We start from the raw sequence: 17392 nt of genomic DNA, 5'->3' as shown, positions 1-17392 counted from the left end.
CATAGGTGAGGGTAAGAACGTAGATCACCCGGTACATCGAGAGCTTTGGTTTTCGGCTGAGCTGCTTCTCCACCCAAACGGACGATAGAGGGTTCGCATGACAGCAGACGCTGTCGATCTCTCGCCATGTTGTAATCATTGTAATAAATGAACAGTGTACATAAAAATAGATGATTTATTGGTCGGAGAGGGATTCTATGTTTAGGTCTAAAGCGATTGGTTGATCTTGTGGCTGCTGGCAGGCAGCCTGTAAGAACCTTGCTGTGGATTATAATCTCAAATGGCTTTAATCTGTCCTTCATGAATATGCTGAAAGGAAGACTGTCAAATAATTTGCCATTTGCAGTGGACGATACAGCAGGACATGGGAGGAGCCATGGCAATTTGTCAACGAAAGGACGCCAGAGTGAATGCCTAAAAGAGGCTCGGACACATAAGGTAGCTCACATTTCTTGACGGCCACAGAGCCTCCACGCCAACGAGATTATGAAGATTTGATGCATCTGCCGGTAGACGGAAGACGGTGGCCGTTGGTCAAAAGCCGGGATTAGTCCCCCTTGTCAGTTTCCAGCCTGGACCATGAGGTTGGAGCGGGGACGGCGGGCTTCTCTGGCGCTCACCCTCAACTTTGTGGCGTTTGCCTTTGCCCTGTCTGCCATCACCACGAGCTACTGGTGTGAGGGCACCCGTAAGGTTGCCAAGCCATTCTGCACAGGGCCGCCCGTTAAGGTCAAGCAGTTTTTCTGCATCCGCTTTAACAGCACCAACATCAATGACAGCCGCCTGGTGCAGTACATCTTTGAGACGGGGGAGGAGAAGTTCCTGCTTAAAAAGTTTCATACCGGGATTTTCTTCTCCTGCGAACAGGCTGCCGACATGAACGGTAAGAAAGAGGAGTTTGGATGGGTCAGAGGAGAGAGTACATGATGAACAACTAAAAGGATTGGGTTTTTTTATCCATCCTTTTTGGTCATGGTGTTGAGTTTTGTAATTTATAACAGGGACGGGCGATACTCAGGTTTTTGGCATTGATTGGAGGTAAACACACAAAGTATTGATCAAAATTGATCCGATATCGATTGTTTTTTGCTTGGAAATCTCATGATCATTGAATAATTGAACTCCTAACACATTGGGCTAATTTGAATTGCGATAAAAACAGCCTAAATATAATTTATTGTATATAGATAACAACAATGCAACCTTTTAACAGTTTAAAAAAGACATTTTTTATAGTACAACTGTTTCATAACAATAGTAAATGGAGCCAAACCAAAAAAGCAGCAATGTAACAAAAAACACATATAACTTCAACTGGATAAATATAATACTTACCAGTGCACAACATTTTGAAAGTGCAAAATGTATAAACAATATAATTAAAAACCTTTAACAGTAAAACAATTTAAACATTTCAAACGACAACTGTTTTAGAACATACTTCAAGAGAGCCGAACCAAAAGAGCAGCAATGTAACAAAAATACAAGTACTGTATGAAAATGTCAACAATCAACTAAAAATACTGTATTTTACGGACTATAAGTCAGACCCAAAAACCTTAAATTTGCCAGAGAGTCAGAAGTTTGCCTTCTAAGCTAGTGTGCCTTAAGAAACAAAAATATAATAAATAAATTCGGCCTTGCAAAATTATAACAAAATGATTTTAAATACGGAGACTATTTGTGAATGAATCGATTCATTTTAATTGTAAACCCAGATTACTTCAAATTCAAGTTAAATGAAAAGGGATTTTCATCTTCTATATGAAAATAACGCGCCTTATAGTTTGATGCGCTTTATATATAAAAAAAATCACCAAGGGGGATTTTTCAAGGTTTGTCTTATAATCAGGTGTGCCTTATAGTTTGAAAAATACAATACTATTGCAGAAAACTTTGAAAATAAAATCAGTTGTGCAAATAAAGTGTAACCACAATTGGATGGAATTTGAAAGTTATCATGTATGTATGATCTTACGGCACACCACATCATTATAATAGTCAGACAGTATCAATCTTAAAGCCCCAGTGTGTAATATTTGACCACTAGATGGCACTTTATTGTTTTATGCGAACAAAAACCAGTGCCAAGATGCCAGACAATCATCGCGGCGTCCAAGAGGCACTAAATATTACTTACGGACAATAGTAACAATCTGATCTTAGTACAGTATTTTCTCAGTAGCCATATTAGCGATATCTGAATCGATCTGCAACCCCCTAACTTCATATTAAAGTTATCTAAACAATGTAGTCGTCAGATGTGTCAAAAACTCCACTCAAGTATTGATTCAAGATGGCGGCGCCCTGTATGGCTGCGGCTGCATCTGCTCCCGACAGTTTCTCACATTCTGGTCAAAAACCCCAATCTTCGACTCAGTTTATGAGGGCGAACAAAGACAACTCTAACTGCAGATTAATATACGATCGCAGTTTTTTGCTGGATATGCGAACATCCAGATATCCAGCGCAAATTTCTACGATCACTCTGGAGTGTTTACTTAGCCTCAGAGTGCTACGTCAACAGAACACCTGCGGAACTGGCTGCTGGACTTCCTCAGTGACAGACCCCAATCAGTGCGGATAGGTCAGAACATCTCAAATGTCATCTACCTCAGCACGGGCTCCCCCCAAGGCTGTGTCCTGAGCCCCTTGCTGTTCACCTTGATGACACACGACTGCGTCCCTAGGTCCGCCACAAACCACATCGTGAAGTATGCTGACGACACAACAGTGGTGGGCCTCATCAGGGACGACAACGACCTGGCCTACAGAGAGGAGGTGGAGCAGTTGGTGGGCTGGTGCAGGGACAACAGCCTGGTGCTGAATGTTGACAAAACTAATGTTACTGTTTACCTGACTTGTTAACCTGACTGCCCATTTTGCACATCTGGTTAGCTACTCCTCTTGCACTATCGGCACTATGGTAAAATACTATACGTAGCCATAATACAATACAACTTTTACTTATATCTGTACATTCGAGGAAACTGTGCGGGTCAGATGTATCGACATTTCGTTCTGTATACACGTGTACTAGAATGACAATAAAGTAGATCTGAATCTGAATCTCTGAATCTGATTAATTGTGAATGTGATATTAGATTGTGTAATGTAATATTGCTGTAGGAATAGTCACTTCAGATATGCAAGTGGAGTGTTTTTTAGAACAAGCAATAACATTACCGGGTACATAATTTGGACTAACTGTTGGACTCTGTTTTCGTATTCTAAGAATTAAACAGGTGCTAAAAAGTAATGTTAGGGATGCAGTTAAGGGGCTGCCACTTTTGACTGCAACTTCAAGGCAGATTACTATACTTCAACTTTAGGGCTTTAATGTCACTTTGAAGATTCACATAAAAATAACTTCTAAAACATTACTGCACATAGACGTTAAGAATACTTAACTTCATGTTAAGTTTCCTAAAAGCTCCATAAGTGTTTTGCCCGTTAAATATTTCCCGTTAGGGTTCACAAAACCGACAATGTAAAGCGCAAACACATTTTTTAAAAGGTGCTTCAAAGACACATAACTAATACATGTTCGATGTTTTGTATTTAGATTAGATTCTAATCATTCTACTCTGAATGTGTTAGCAAGCTAATAGATCAAATACAATTCTCGATTAATAAACATACAACATAATTAACTTTATTGTAAAGCAAAAAACCTTTTAGTTAACTACAATTTTAATTTATCTAAAACATATTATTGTTACTGTTGCAGGCTTCGAGTGTCGGGACTTCTCAGAGATTGCACCTGAAGACGAAAGAGGTCTGCGTACTCAATTTTTATTTCATCAAGTGGTGGCCCGAACTGAAATATCTGGGTCCAAATAGACACTTATCTATTGTCTTATATCACTCTGTCTAGGTCAACTTATTTTTATTTCATGACACAACTTAACAAAATTAAGTAAACTAAACATCCAATTTTTATAGTGTATTATTTTCTAATGATAAATGAGGTAACAAAGAACTTTGTAATGATTGTACAGAGTGACTTGATGTTTTCAACATGGCTGCTTATAATGTCACCCGTCATCACTCACGGATTTTACCCAGGGGTGCTGTGGCTGTGCATCGTTGCCGAGACTTTGTACCTGACACTACTATTCGCGGGCGGCACCTTGATGACCTTAGAGCAGTGTCCTTGCTTCAGCGTCATGAACAAACTCAAGCTAAGTGCCTTTGCTGCCTTGTGCACAGCACTCTCAGGTGAGAAATGGAAACTCCATTGGAACTGGAACAAAATTAAGAGCATTGATTTGACGAAACATTAAGTGGACTTGTTCAAATTTATACACTACTGTTTAAAGGTATGGGGTCATCCAGTAAGTTTATGTTTTACATGTAAAGCCAGACTTTTACTGATGAAATGATTTGTCTAATGCCTGTTATTTTGCCCATATTAATATCTTCATTTTGTTGGAAAGTGTCATATATGGATTTTTCTTTGCCACTCTGCCCGAAGCCCAGCATTCCAGAGTCGTCTCTTTACTGTAGATGTGGTGTTTTGTGACTACTATTTAACCAAGATGCGAGTTGAGGGATCTGTATGGCATCTATTACTCAAACTAGACTCTATTTTGTACTTGTCCTTTTGCTTGGTTGTATCTTCCATCTCTCTTTCTACTCTTGTTAGAGCCTGATCTGTGCTTTTATCTGAAGGGATTAGTACGTGGTGTCGTAGAAGATCTTGAGTTTCTTGCCAATTTCTTACATAGAATAACCTTCATTTCTTAGAACAAGAATACACTGTCAATTTCACTCAAAAGTTCTCTTTTTAGGGCCATTCTGAAAGTTCAATCACATCCACAATTATGATGCTCCAGATAGTCGACTATCTCAAAGAAAGTTCAGTTGACTAGATACTCTAACTAGCTAAACTGTTTTCAGCTACGCTAACATCAGTGTAGAAAGGTTTTCTAACCGTCCATTGGACTTTTGACGCAAATTACCAAACATAATGTGCTATTTAGAACTCTAGTGCTGGAGCGCTGGTTGCTGAAATCGGGCCTGAATACACCTATGCAGATATTGCATTGAACACCTATGTAGATATTGCATTGAAAACATACATTTTCCGCTAAAATAGTCAAGTACCACGTTAAAAATGTATAGAGTGTATTTTCCGATTGGTTATCTTTAATGGAAAAAACAAGGATTTTCCTTCAAAAATAGGGACATTTCCAGGCAAACTAAAACTCTTGAACTATAGTGTATATTTAAATATTTTGCTAGACTATATCTTTAGGACTAATAATGAGAGTTCAATTTGGGAAGTAGTTGATATTAATAGAGAAATTAATTGAAGCTAGTAAGAAATGTATTACTCAGTCGATACTTACTGGATAACTTTTAAAGGGACAGTATATAATATTTAGTTCTTTCTAGTGGGTCAAAAACTTGATTCGTTGAAAATGAAGAACAATTGATCAAAAGAAAAAAGAAAACATGAACCATCCGATAAATGTATACATGTATGAAATCAATAACAATGAATAAAATATGTAAAAAATACTCATACCTCAAGAAATATGGATTTATTTTACATAACATGAGCCTCACCTGAAGGGAAATGACATAATTGTCGGCAACCATAATGCTACGAATAACCGAAAAACCCAAAACAAAAGTCAGGGCAAAGAAATCAGAAGAAAAAATGTTGCAGATTGGTCATCTCATGTCTCAGAAGATTGTATTCTTCTTTGTGACTTTTAGCACTAGTTTTCGGTAGCAGAACACAATCGGTGGGTCAAATAATACACATTGTCCCTTTAGAGTTGACGTGAGACTATGTCTTCAGAGCTATTGGGATTAGCTTAGTTATTTGCATTTAGCAATTGGACAATGTCAATTAGAATAAGTCAAAAGTTAGCATATTGTCAATTCTGCAGCATAAACAGAGAATTGAAAATTGTTTTTCTCTCAGCCCTCAATGTCTAAGATTAAAAAAAACAACTCTATGCTAGGACACACTACACTAAGACAAACATGTAGACAGTACGACCCATAATAATCATTCCAATGTGACAATGTTTCGGTTACATGGCTTTAAAAATGACAGGACCTTCTAAAAGACTATTAGTTTAAAATTTGTTTCTGATGATTACTTTAGTGGTTACAATACTATGAATTCAGACCAGTTACTGGAGTCTAACTTTTGGACTAGATACTAGATGAAGACACCGGCTGACTGGCTCGCTCTGAGGATTTGCTTGTTGGTTTGTGCAATAATCGGATTGAGGGCGGGCGGCTCTTTTTGGGCTGTGACCAAGACCTGCCCAGAGGGGCAACACCCCCCACCCGTGCTGCTTCCACATCTCCCCACCGCACTGTTGTGTCTTGTTAATCCATCAGTAAAGCTGCTGTGAGGCAGACCTCCGCATGAAAGTATAGGCTAGCACAGTTCCACTGGGAGGCCAAGACCAACGGACCCCCCCCACTCGCTCACGTGCACAATTCTGAAAAGGATTTTATTCTTTGGCGTGTTCACTTTATTAGAGATGTCTGGGGTAGAAGCAAAACATTATGTAACATTAGGGATACAGCGCATACAACTGAGCATTCATTTCTGTGCCAGTGTTTCATAACCTTTTTGACATAAGGGCAACTATTGTCTACAAACAGATGTCAGACTTTGCCCTGTCAGTGCAACTAGTATATCAACAGACATCGGACACATGCGGAAAGGCACATATTAGCAAACAAAACGTTATCTCCACTGCAATAGTGAAGATTTGATGGCCTCCAGTCAGTTTCAAGCCATGTAAAAGAGAAATTGGAACTCTTGTTAGTGTTATGTTAAATCTTTAAAAAAAAAATTCAGTTTTTGACTGGATACAAAAGAGGTTAATAGGGTTAACCCTGAGGAAATCTGATTTTTTTACTGTTAAAAAGGAGATTGTATAGAATACTAGTTCATTATTTTGACTATTATACTTTACTGATCTGTGTTATTTTGACCATTATGAAATTTTTCATCGTTCTCATTATCGGCCAATAATGTTGCTGTTCTTTGATATCACACCGTTTTGGGCACATCTGCTTTTCCTTATATAGTAAATATATATATATATATATATATATATATATATATATATATACAGTATATATATATATATATATATATATATATATATATATATATATATATAAATATAATAGAAAGGGCGTAGGAGAGGGCTTTTACAATCAATTTGTGAGTGTTTTTTTTATATAGTCCTTTCTTGTTCTCCATGCAAGTTTAAATTTAATTTACCGGTACGTCTTTTCTCCTTATTTTAAGTCTCTACTTAACTATGAACTGATCATTATCTCCTGTCACTGTCTCTTTTTGTGTAATTTCAGGCCTTTGTGGGATGGTGGCCCACATGATGTTCACTACCATTTTCCAGCTGGCTGTGGCCATGGGTCCAGAAGACTGGAGGCCCAAGACGTGGGACTACAGCTGGTCTTATGCGTAAGATCATATCAGTTGTTTTTGTTTTGGACTAGTTTTGGAGGGATACCTAATGTTAGAATTAACTGCGTTCATAATCGCTATTGTTTACAGTCAATCTCCACTTAAAGTTACAGACTTTCAGGAAAAAAACAATTCTTGAAGAGTTTTCTTTTTAACAGAAATGTTCTCATATTGGTTTGAAATGGTTAAGCACCTTAATTCACTTTCTGGACTTTCAAACAAGCTATTGACATCATTAAGTTTGTTTCCATTACCCTTCGCTTTGTACACAGGTTGAGCACCCCCAAAAATGGGCTGGTTACTTTCATGGAGGACACCCAAATATTTTAAATAATTACCAGTGGACTTAGATTATTATTATAGTTATTATTTGGGAAAAAGTACAAACATGTTTTAAGCAGACTTTAGTCTGATTGTGAAAAGTGAACCAGTCTGTGGTACAGAAAAGGTTGGGAATCACTGACCAAGTCAATTTCAACGGTTCACTTCAAGATCTCTGACATAATGAATCCCTTCCTTGTCCGTAGTCTAGCGTGGGGTTCATTTGGAACCTGCATGGGCTCTGCAGTGACGGCGCTCAACCGCTACACGAAGACCATTATCGAGTTCAAGTTCAAACGAAGAAACATTGAAAAGAGCTTGCTAGTCAAGCGAAAGTTGCTGGAACTAGACCTCCCGGATCACATGTGGTACCTGGAGGCTGACGCAGAGGCGCTGCCGGGTTTGCCGCTGAACGGCCACAAGCCGCCAACAGGGGCCACGTACCCCCTGGAGGTTGATAACATTGCTGAGCCGCTTAGTGAAGCCTACTGCTAGGAACTCAGGTGAGGAGACTATGACACAAGTCGCCAAGTTCAGGAAAAGGGATTTCCTTGGCTGAAGATGATCAAAGCCTCCACTTCAGTTGGAATCACTCACCCGTTTCCTGGTCGACTTTTAAGTCCAATACAATTGTTGTTGCATGGATTACAGAGAAGGGAAAGAATAAATTATGACAAAAAAACTGATGCTGCTTTGGTCATCGTTCCCTCATCCCTATACCAGGGGTGGACCAATTCCAAATATATACACCAGTTAGGTCAATAACAATAGTATTTTAATATTATTCAGATAAAGTTCACTTGACAAATAGAATCAAAGCAAAACAGTTTCCATCCTTTCAAGTGGTGATGTGTTTCTTTTCATAGGGACAATGTGTATAATTTAGCATAGAGGTCGGGATCCTATGCCTCATGAGCCATATATGGCTCTTCTTTATAAGTGCACATGGCTCAGGCCTTGTGCAATTTTTTCAATAGACTGCTTCATGCAAAGCCAATTGTTGCACTTGCAGGCTGATACAGTACTAATACTGTACAGAGTTTGGTCCAATATACCAGTATATATATAGGACAAAATTTTAACTACAGTTTAGAGTCAAGGTTTCACTACAACAGACCCCATTGTGGCTGTAGATAACTAAATAATCCTTTATATGGACGCTCATTAAACAATCTACGTTCATTATTGAGAACCTTTATGGTGAAAAGCCACAGAACGAGCTTTAACCCTAAAGAAACGTTTTATTCAGAAGCTCTAGAAAAAATCTAAAGCAATTTGATTGCGTAGGCAGTCGGAATGGGCAGAGCTATACACAGCGCATGCGCACCCTTTGTCCTTTGACCAGCGCCGTCTGCACTGTAGGTAAAAACGTTGGTATCCTTGATTGCAGTATTTTGTGACATTTTTACAGGAGAACTTTGCTTGCACCTTGTTTTGAAAGCTTTTTTTTTAGAAGAAAATGTACAAAATAAGCCTCAACACTCTTAAGTAACTGCTGGAAGGAGACCAATTTTAACTGGTATATTTATATTGATTGGGACATAGGCTCTGGCAAAATTATTATATCATAGATTTTATCAAATCATGGAACACCAGAGTGAAATAAAAGAGGCTGAAGAATTAGCTTTTGTCTGGAGAGTGGCTTTGGTGGTTTTGTTGTATTTTGTCTTCAAATATATGATGTGGTTCTGTTAAAAAAATGAAATATTTTTCCTCTTTGGCTCTTAGAGACAAAGAGGTTCCCGACCAGGGATTCAGCGCGTCCTAGTTGTAAAAAAATATTTGAAAAAAAACAAAACAAAACTAACATATAAACATGCGATTCTTTGAAATACTCTAGGTCCAGAAAGGTGTATTCATTTTACACGGGGTTCACCTAGAGCAGGGATGTCAAACTCATTCAAGCTAACTTTAGTAACCTAACCCTACATATTAGAATCACGGATGACAATGGACATTTTCTAAACACAACAGATTTACTCACAAACAATGGGAAACATTTTCACATTTAGCAATGAATGTTTTAACTGGTTAATCTTAACAGTTGAGTGTATGCGGTTTTACACCTGAACCAACTCATACAAACTCAAGTGGGAGCTATGAAAAATATAATTGTTGCCTTGAGAATATGAAAAATCTGCACGGGGGGCTGGTAGCCGGAATTGAACCCTAGAATTCCGTAGCGTGGGGCTTAAGTTCTAGCCACTCATCCACCGTTCTGCCTTGGCTTCAGACAAAATAAATACAAAAAAAGAAGTTTTAGAAATGATTAAACAATAACATTAGACAACATCAAATCAAACTACTAGGCTGCACCTACTGATGGTGAGAGAATATTCATTGCCCATCTGTCACACATAGCGCGATGGAAGGGGGCGTGTGCAGGGGTTGCCAGGTACACAACACCTCTCACGGTTCAGGGCGAGACTTTTAATTTTGAGTCATAATTTTAGATAGCCATACCCTAACCTTTTGCACATGTTTATTCCCGGGTACTAACTTGTTCAGTCGGCATGCCGGATGTCTTTTATGAATTTACTGCCTTCTAGTGGTCAGAGAGAACATTTGGTTTGCATTCATTCAAAAACAAATAATTACTCTTGATGGAAATAACCTGGAGACTGGCATCTTTTTTTGACAAATCATTTAGGGCCATATGTTTGACTGAGGAAACTGAGATGGTTGTCCACATTCTTGTTGCTATGGTACCTCCAGAAACCTGGCTGGGGAAAAAAATGACAAGAGCGTGCAGTTTAGTCTCTTTTGTCTGGGTGCCATGTATCCTTCCCTGTGCTTAGTAGCACTAGTTTTCAGTTGCACTCCATCAGAGGTCTCCAACGTGGAGTCCAGAAGCACCTAGGTGCTCCCTAAGGACAGTTGAGGTGCCGGCGAATTTGCTGCGTCATTGTGACTTTGTAGTCAAATTATTTTTTTAATAGTTAAATGATTCTATTTAACACTATTTCCAACAATTGCCCTGGTAACAACATAGTAATAACATAAGGCATTCTAGAAATGCCTATTAAACTGGGTGCCCTTTGAACTAATGAGATTTGAAAAATGTTGGACACCCCTTCACTACACAATACAGCGACATCTACAGGTCAAATATTACATTGTCCCTTTAATTTACTTACTACACATTTTTTGGAGTTCATTTTACTGATAGCAAAGGACAATTTCAAATACTAGAATGAAAATATGTGGTTTAATTAATTAATTTGTTTTGTTAATGCTCATGCCAAAGCACTATCTAATATACAAGGAGTGTTTTGGTGTCATTTTGTGGAACCTTGGTGCCAAAATGGAAGCTATTTGACGAGCTTCGATTTGTCAAAAGTATTGATCCACTTTTGTTTCATGGTGCCAATCGATTTTTGAAGACAATGAGTTTTTTTTGACCTTAGTAATGCTTTTTCACTTTCTTGTGAAGTCAAAAAGGCTATGATATGAAATTAGAGGCTACCTTGTTTAACAAACAAAAAGTATAATTGCATTCAAACAAAATTCAAATTGTGATAGGTTTAACGGCATCATGCAGTAAATGTGAAGAGACTCCTATGGGATTTGTTAGACTTTGGTGACATTTTTCCACCCCTCACTCGATCCGGTGGCCCACTGGAGTACTTTTCAATGGGCAGCCTTCCTCAACCGTAGTTGACGGTTGGATTTAAAAAATCCAGTACAGCGATATTATTGCGTGTGTGTGCATCCTTGTGGAAATAATGTAACCCGCTTGGCTTTGAGACAACATGCATCTCATCAAGTCTTGCCCATGTGATCATGTGATCACGTAAGAGGCGGGAAGAGGAAAGGCAAGCGTTCTCTTCATGATAATGCTGCATTTCCCCCCCCTTGAACACACCAGCGTGCCGACTAAAAGCTGCAAAAACAAATCGATAAAATCGATTATTAAAAGTGTTGAGTATCTTACATATGTGCAGGTGAATAGCATACAGCTGTATGTATGTTTTATATATTGTTAAGTTATTTGACTAACACTTGGATTTGTTATTGTTTCATATTACAGAATAGTCTATAGTTTCTTTTCACCAGTTTTCTATCCATCTAAACCTTTGAATAAAGAGGAAATTAAAAACCCAATTCATCGATTATTAAAACAGCCATTAGCCCTAAATCCTACACCCAACCATGATGAGACTGAACACTGTTTATAAAGGATGCAATTTAATTTCAAAATGATTTTCAGTACATTCAGCAGCTGAAAGAAAAGACTGATACCTATCATTTACATATTGTTCATTTATTATTGATACAATTCAGAATAATATCCGTCTATCATTTTCATGACAATGATGTATTGAAATGTGATTTTGATAAATTTACTGGGAAAGTACAAATACTTGTGAAAAAAACAGATGTCCTCAGTTATGTTGTACTTCCAATGAGCTTGCAAAGTAGCAGACTAGCATTTTGTTGGCATTTCTTGAAAGAAGTATACTTTTTCCCTGTCATTCGTACACTTTTCATTTTTGGTACATCTTACTGCAAAAAAATGCAGACTTCTTAAAAAGAAAGACAAAAAAATTACAATGTTTTTTCAATGTTATCATCACAATTGGTTACTGCCTTTTGATTCCAACCCAAAAATCCAAAGAACTGACATACTGACATCTCTGTGGCCTTGAAAGAGGGGGCAGATTACATTTGATTTGGCAACACTGGATCTGGTTGGATCAAAGGTTAAAACTATCCCACGGCCCAACAACAGGAAAATGCAATTAAAATTTAGATAAATACCATTACAAAAATACAAATCACTTTCGTGAAAATTATAAATAAAACATTTTTTCGTATTTGTATACATTTATACACAAGACAAAAAATACTGGAAAGGCAATCAAATTCAATGATATTCAATTAAGTTCTGTACTATTAATACTCTTATTAAAATCAAGCATTCATATTATAGCTTCGTGCCTCCAATATCATCTGATTTGAAAATGTTTGTAATCACGATAAGGGTGTTTCTCAATATACTTCTTCACGTACCAGCAGGAGACACGAGCCTTAAGCTTCTCTTCCAGCACAAAGTCAATGGCAGCCTGTCAATAAAATAATTATACCATAAGTAAACTTGATGTTGAATGCCAATCATTTATATATTTCCCTCAAGTGAAGTAACTTGGAGGTACATGTTATTGTACAGTATCCTTGGATGACAAATAAGGTGCTTATATTCAAGGGATGACCAGATCTAGTCATGGAATTGCAAATCAGCCCCGATCAGTTATTTGCTGATTCAATCGATCGGATTGCACGTGAGCTCCCGATCAGGACTCAGATCAAATCGAAATCAATTTATTTGGAAAGCATTTTTCGGCCAATAAATTGCCACTCCAAGTGCTGCATAAAAACATTCCGTGTACAATAAGACAATAAAATCCTCCATTATCCCACCCAACAACCCGAAAAGCTCATATACAGACACACATGATGGTTAAAATGCAATCAAAACTAAATAAATAGTAATAGAAATGTATGAGGAAATGAACATGAGGGTGGCTTATCCATACTAATAGGGATGGCAGCAGATGGCCTTTTTTTTTTTTAATCATTGAACCACACCCTCTCTACCTATGTGGTTGGTTGGTTGGATCCCTTAGGGTCACCATTCCCTGTGGTGTGTCTTGGGCAAGTACAGCCTGGTGGCGCTCATCCTTCACCAGGCCCACATATGTTGTGTGTTTTATCCAGTCACACGCCTGTGAGTAGGCCTTTTTTTTAAAGACAATTCTAATATTAACTTATGGAACAGCTCTGGAGTCCATGTAGACAGAATTTTTATTTCATTTTATTCTGTGAGTGGCAGGAAGCAATGTTTCTTATTTTTTTCTTGGACTCCAGATACAAATTATTCATGCCAGTCTGGAAGTCAGCTGTCTCTCTGAAAAGTAAATTATTAACCCATATTTTAAAAAATCCACTTTGTTGTTGTAGACTTTACCCAACCTTACCTACTGATTTGACCATTTTTTTAAAGGACAAAAAACAAATTTAAAATCTATTCACGGGTGCCAAATAACACCCTTCCAACACAAAACGTGTTACTGAAAAGACAAAATCCCAGAAATAATGTCCCAAAATCAATGAAAATAAGGCAAAGGTGCCAAGTGTTTATATTAGCTCTTCGTCTGAGTAATCGCAAACATTTGAATTAAACTCTTCAATGTGAGCCCCTGTGCTGTTGTGGTTTTTCGAAAGCAGACTCATCTTGTTCTGCTTACATGCAGGACTCCTCCCGAAAAAGGAAATTCAAAAAAACATTAACATCTCAATTTAGTGTTTTATTTTCATTATCTACCATAATCTAATGAGAATAAAAATGCACACATATAATTTAACTACTACGGTGTGTCTAATTTTCTACATTCATCATATGCTTTTACAAGTATATTTACTTTACATTAATATAATGGGAGCACGTCATTGGACAGAAAATAGAGAGTAATGAACGCAACCAATAAAATCATCGGCTGCTCACTACCCAGTCTTGATGACATTGCTGGCTTGCAATACTGCAACAGACCCAGACACATTATAAAAGACTCGTCCCACCCTGGCCAACACCTCTTTGACCTGTTGCCTTCTGATAAGTGCTATAGAAGGACTCAAAGAAAGTTTATTCCCCAGGGCCATCACCACACTACTCAAGTGTGCAAGATCGTGAAAAATAAATATCTTGCCAGTTGTACTGACAAATGCGTATTCGTGTCTTATTTATTGACTTGTTTGGGGGTTTGTTGCAGCTAAATGTTTTTGCACTACTGTTCATTGCACTAATTTTATGATGCACTATTTTTCATTGCACTCTTGTTAAAACTTGGGAACCTCCAGGCTGTATTGGCCCAAGACACACCACGGGAAGTAGTGCCCCGATGACCAAGGCAAATAAGGGATAATTGAAACAAGATTATTCTGGAACTGAGCAAGCGTGTGGATAAGAAAGTACTCGGTTGGTTTGGACACATGGAAAGGATGGATCAGGAGTGAATGTTGAACAGGATCTACAGAGGAGAGGTTAATGGAGGGGGACCAGGAAGAAGGCCACGATTGACATGGATGGATGGTGTTATGAGTGCACTGCAGGAAAGAGGTCCACATATAGTGGAAGCTAGAGCTCTTGTTGGTGATAGGAAAGAGTGCAGAGGTGTTGTGAAAGGATAGTGGGATGTTTAGACATGTTCTAAGGGATGGGCAGGGCACCTGTATGATGCGGCAGGGGTAAACTAGTGAAAGCTGTTGCCCTGCTGTTGAACAGAAGAGTGTGTTGTGTCACCCTGACCAGAGTGACATGGCCGCTTTCCTATGTCCCGTTTCATCTGGAGGGACGAAAGCAAGTTAAGCACCAACTTGGGCGCCAAGGTGCTTAAATTGTTTGGGTGTTTGGGCATTTGGGTTGGCCAGGGTAGATAGATAGACCCGTTTTCAAGTAATACCAAGTAAATATTTTTCCTAGTTATGCTGAAAGTCATTTTATGTTAATTTTTTAAAAAGTCTTAATTGTGTGTTTATTCTGGGGTACCAAGTAATCTCGCTGCAAACCATGCTCACTGATAATAATAAACAATAAAGACATCTGATATTTAGAGCAAATGATCGGCTCTCAGTTCTGCATTGCTTTCAAATGAATGGTTGGGACTCTTAGCCCCAAAATTGTGATTAGTACGTCCCAACTACAAAAATATGTTATCATTGTTGTACTTAAAATAGAGTTACTGAGTACTGTTGAGTAACCTTCGACAGGAGCGCCGCGATGCCTCGACCCCTCCAAGCCTCTGGAACAAAGGTGGACACAAGATCCACCTCATCATCTGCCGTGACTTCGTAGACGAGGATTGCATTCTCGCTGACTGCTGAATTCGAAGTACACAAAGTTGAGAAAAGACCATAAACAAATACATTAAAAGTTCTATAACATGTCAGTCTCTAAAGCAAGAACACACAGAATGACGAACAACTTCTTCCTGAAAGCCGTTAGCACCCTAAATTCCCATCGGCAGCGTTTATGAGTATGTTTGGGTAGGGGTTTGCTCCCCAACATTTAACAGATAGTACTGGTTTCCATTGTTATCGGTAGCAGCTAAGCCTCCAGATTTGACTCAGATACAGCACCTTTCTCAACTGGTCCCTGTTGTTTTTCGGTGTAAAACGTCATCTTTAGAGATGAGCTGTTTCTCGACATTGACGGGCAGCGACATTTGATAATAATTACAATAGATCCTAAATCACTGGGGAAAAAAAATCGAGTATCACATCGTACAATATGCAAAGTAATTTGTTTTTACCTGCACTGAGAGGGGAAACCCTTAGCCCTCCATTTTTGTTATACCTGTACTTATATAATGGCCATGTATTCACTCATTAATTATTGTGTGGTTTATGTGCAAGTTTTTTGTGTGTGAATAATAATATGATATCTACGACAAGATTGTCACTTAATTTTTTTTACTAAAATGTTAAATTAAATATGTATATTTGAGGCTCAATATTACCTACGATGATTTTAGTATGGGTGGGTGTGGGTCTGTGTGTCTGTCTAAAGCCACGAACACCAAAATCCTTTGAGAAAAAGACTGGTTTCCATCTGAGGCATTGGCGTCTTAACGTTGTGCCACGTGGGTTTAATTTGCCAATTTAACATGAAAAAATAAGAGTAAAACCCATGCCGAACAATTATATTTTAGCGACAAATTTATTTGATTGAGATAAGTTTTTGTTCGAATCGCCTGTATTTGTTTTCTGCCAAACACAAAGAAACGACTATATTTTAAATGATCGCTCGCCCGTGGTCGCACGCGAGCCCTCAAGGAGGCCACTTCCGGACACCGGCCTCGCGTACTTGAGCCAACCGAGCAACGATGAATCAGACAAGGCATCAGCACTCACCAGTCCCGCTGCAGGTGGGAACGATAAACCGCCGGTTCTGTCGGTCGTGTTCCACCGTTGGATCGCCCTTGTATATCAACCTGCGGGCCGTCTGGGAGAACGTTTTACTCACAGGTATCAACTCCTTGAACCTGGATAACATTTTCAGTGACTTTTTTAAAAGCGAAACTGGCCACACTGTGTAGACTTACGAGTCGTCGCTAGAGGGAGTCAAAGGCCAGGAAGGAGACGTTCAATACAACGTAAACATGTTAAAAAATGTTTGACTTCAGGACTACCATGCTCAATTTCACATAGGGCCACATTAGTGTAATGGCTTTCCTCAAAGAGCCTGGTATAACGTATAAATGCTACTAAATGGAATTGGTATGTAATATATATATAACTACCCCTCCATGTGAAGTAACTCTGAATTGATGAACTATTCAAGTCACAAACATAACTGTTGAATTGAAAAAGTACGCCATTACATACATATAATATGTTAAAAAAAACTGGGGTAACTCTACATACAGGCAACCAGAAATATGAGAAAGGGCATGTCTTTCGAGCAAATATTTTTCCCCACATACGAGAGGAAATCCAATTACAGTCACAATAATTTCTAGATGTTACCATTAAAGACTCTTATTCAATGTATTATTGTATTTGTATGGTTAAGTATTATTTGAATTTCTTTTAAGTTATCAG

At 38.3% G+C, this 17392-nt stretch overlaps 2 protein-coding genes across 4 annotated transcripts; one reads left to right on the top strand and one right to left on the bottom strand.

The window, feature by feature from the left end:
• Positions 1-8840, top strand: gsg1l2a (gsg1-like 2a). Of its 2 annotated transcripts, none has more exons than XM_088355401.1 (5): positions 1-883; positions 3731-3778; positions 4069-4221; positions 7357-7468; positions 7999-8840. In XM_088355401.1, exons 1-5 carry the CDS (start codon positions 580-582, stop codon positions 8285-8287), a joined length of 906 nt encoding a protein of 301 aa, XP_088211527.1. In that variant the 5' UTR covers positions 1-579; the 3' UTR covers positions 8288-8840. The 2 variants fall into 2 exon arrangements, with proteins under 2 accessions (XP_088211527.1, XP_088211518.1); XM_088355392.1 differs by having other exon boundaries at positions 3731-3784; positions 3946-4221.
• Positions 8841-12037: 3197 nt separating this feature from the next.
• Positions 12038-16920, bottom strand: LOC148374755 (protein NATD1-like). Of its 2 annotated transcripts, none has more exons than XM_088340576.1 (3): positions 16703-16920; positions 15551-15666; positions 12038-12858 (listed from the first exon to the last, which is right to left on the bottom strand). In XM_088340576.1, the coding sequence occupies exons 1-3, from the start codon at positions 16842-16844 to the stop codon at positions 12742-12744; spliced, it is 375 nt and encodes a 124-aa protein (XP_088196702.1). In that variant the 5' UTR covers positions 16845-16920; the 3' UTR covers positions 12038-12741. The 2 variants fall into 2 exon arrangements, with proteins under 2 accessions (XP_088196702.1, XP_088196697.1); XM_088340571.1 differs by having other exon boundaries at positions 15551-15669; positions 16703-16918.
• Between the last annotated feature and the right edge of the window lie 472 nt (positions 16921-17392).

This window comes from Urocampus carinirostris, chromosome 1 (genome assembly GCF_059441175.1).
Source record: "Urocampus carinirostris isolate Australia breed hairy pipefish chromosome 1, RoL_Ucar_1.0, whole genome shotgun sequence".
NCBI lineage: Eukaryota > Metazoa > Chordata > Actinopteri > Syngnathiformes > Syngnathidae > Urocampus > Urocampus carinirostris.
Note: the sequence above shows the minus strand (reverse complement) of the source record. Positions and strands in the feature narration are given on the sequence as shown.

Coding starts and splice junctions, on each gene's coding strand:
- gsg1l2a (XM_088355392.1), top strand. CDS start 580: ATGAGGTTGGAGCGGGGACGGCGGGCTTCTCTGGCGCTCACCCTCAAC. Junction 3,785..3,945: donor TGAAGACGAAAGAGGTCTGC/GTACTCAATTTT, acceptor CAATTTTTATAG/TGTATTATTTTCTAATGATA. Junction 4,222..7,356: donor CTTGTGCACAGCACTCTCAG/GTGAGAAATGGA, acceptor GTGTAATTTCAG/GCCTTTGTGGGATGGTGGCC.
- LOC148374755 (XM_088340571.1), bottom strand. CDS start 16,844: ATGTTATCCAGGTTCAAGGAGTTGATACCTGTGAGTAAAACGTTCTCC. Junction 15,670..16,702: donor TCCCACCTGCAGCGGGACTG/GTGAGTGCTGAT, acceptor CTTCGAATTCAG/CAGTCAGCGAGAATGCAATC. Junction 12,859..15,550: donor TCGCGGCGCTCCTGTCGAAG/GTTACTCAACAG, acceptor TTTTATTGACAG/GCTGCCATTGACTTTGTGCT.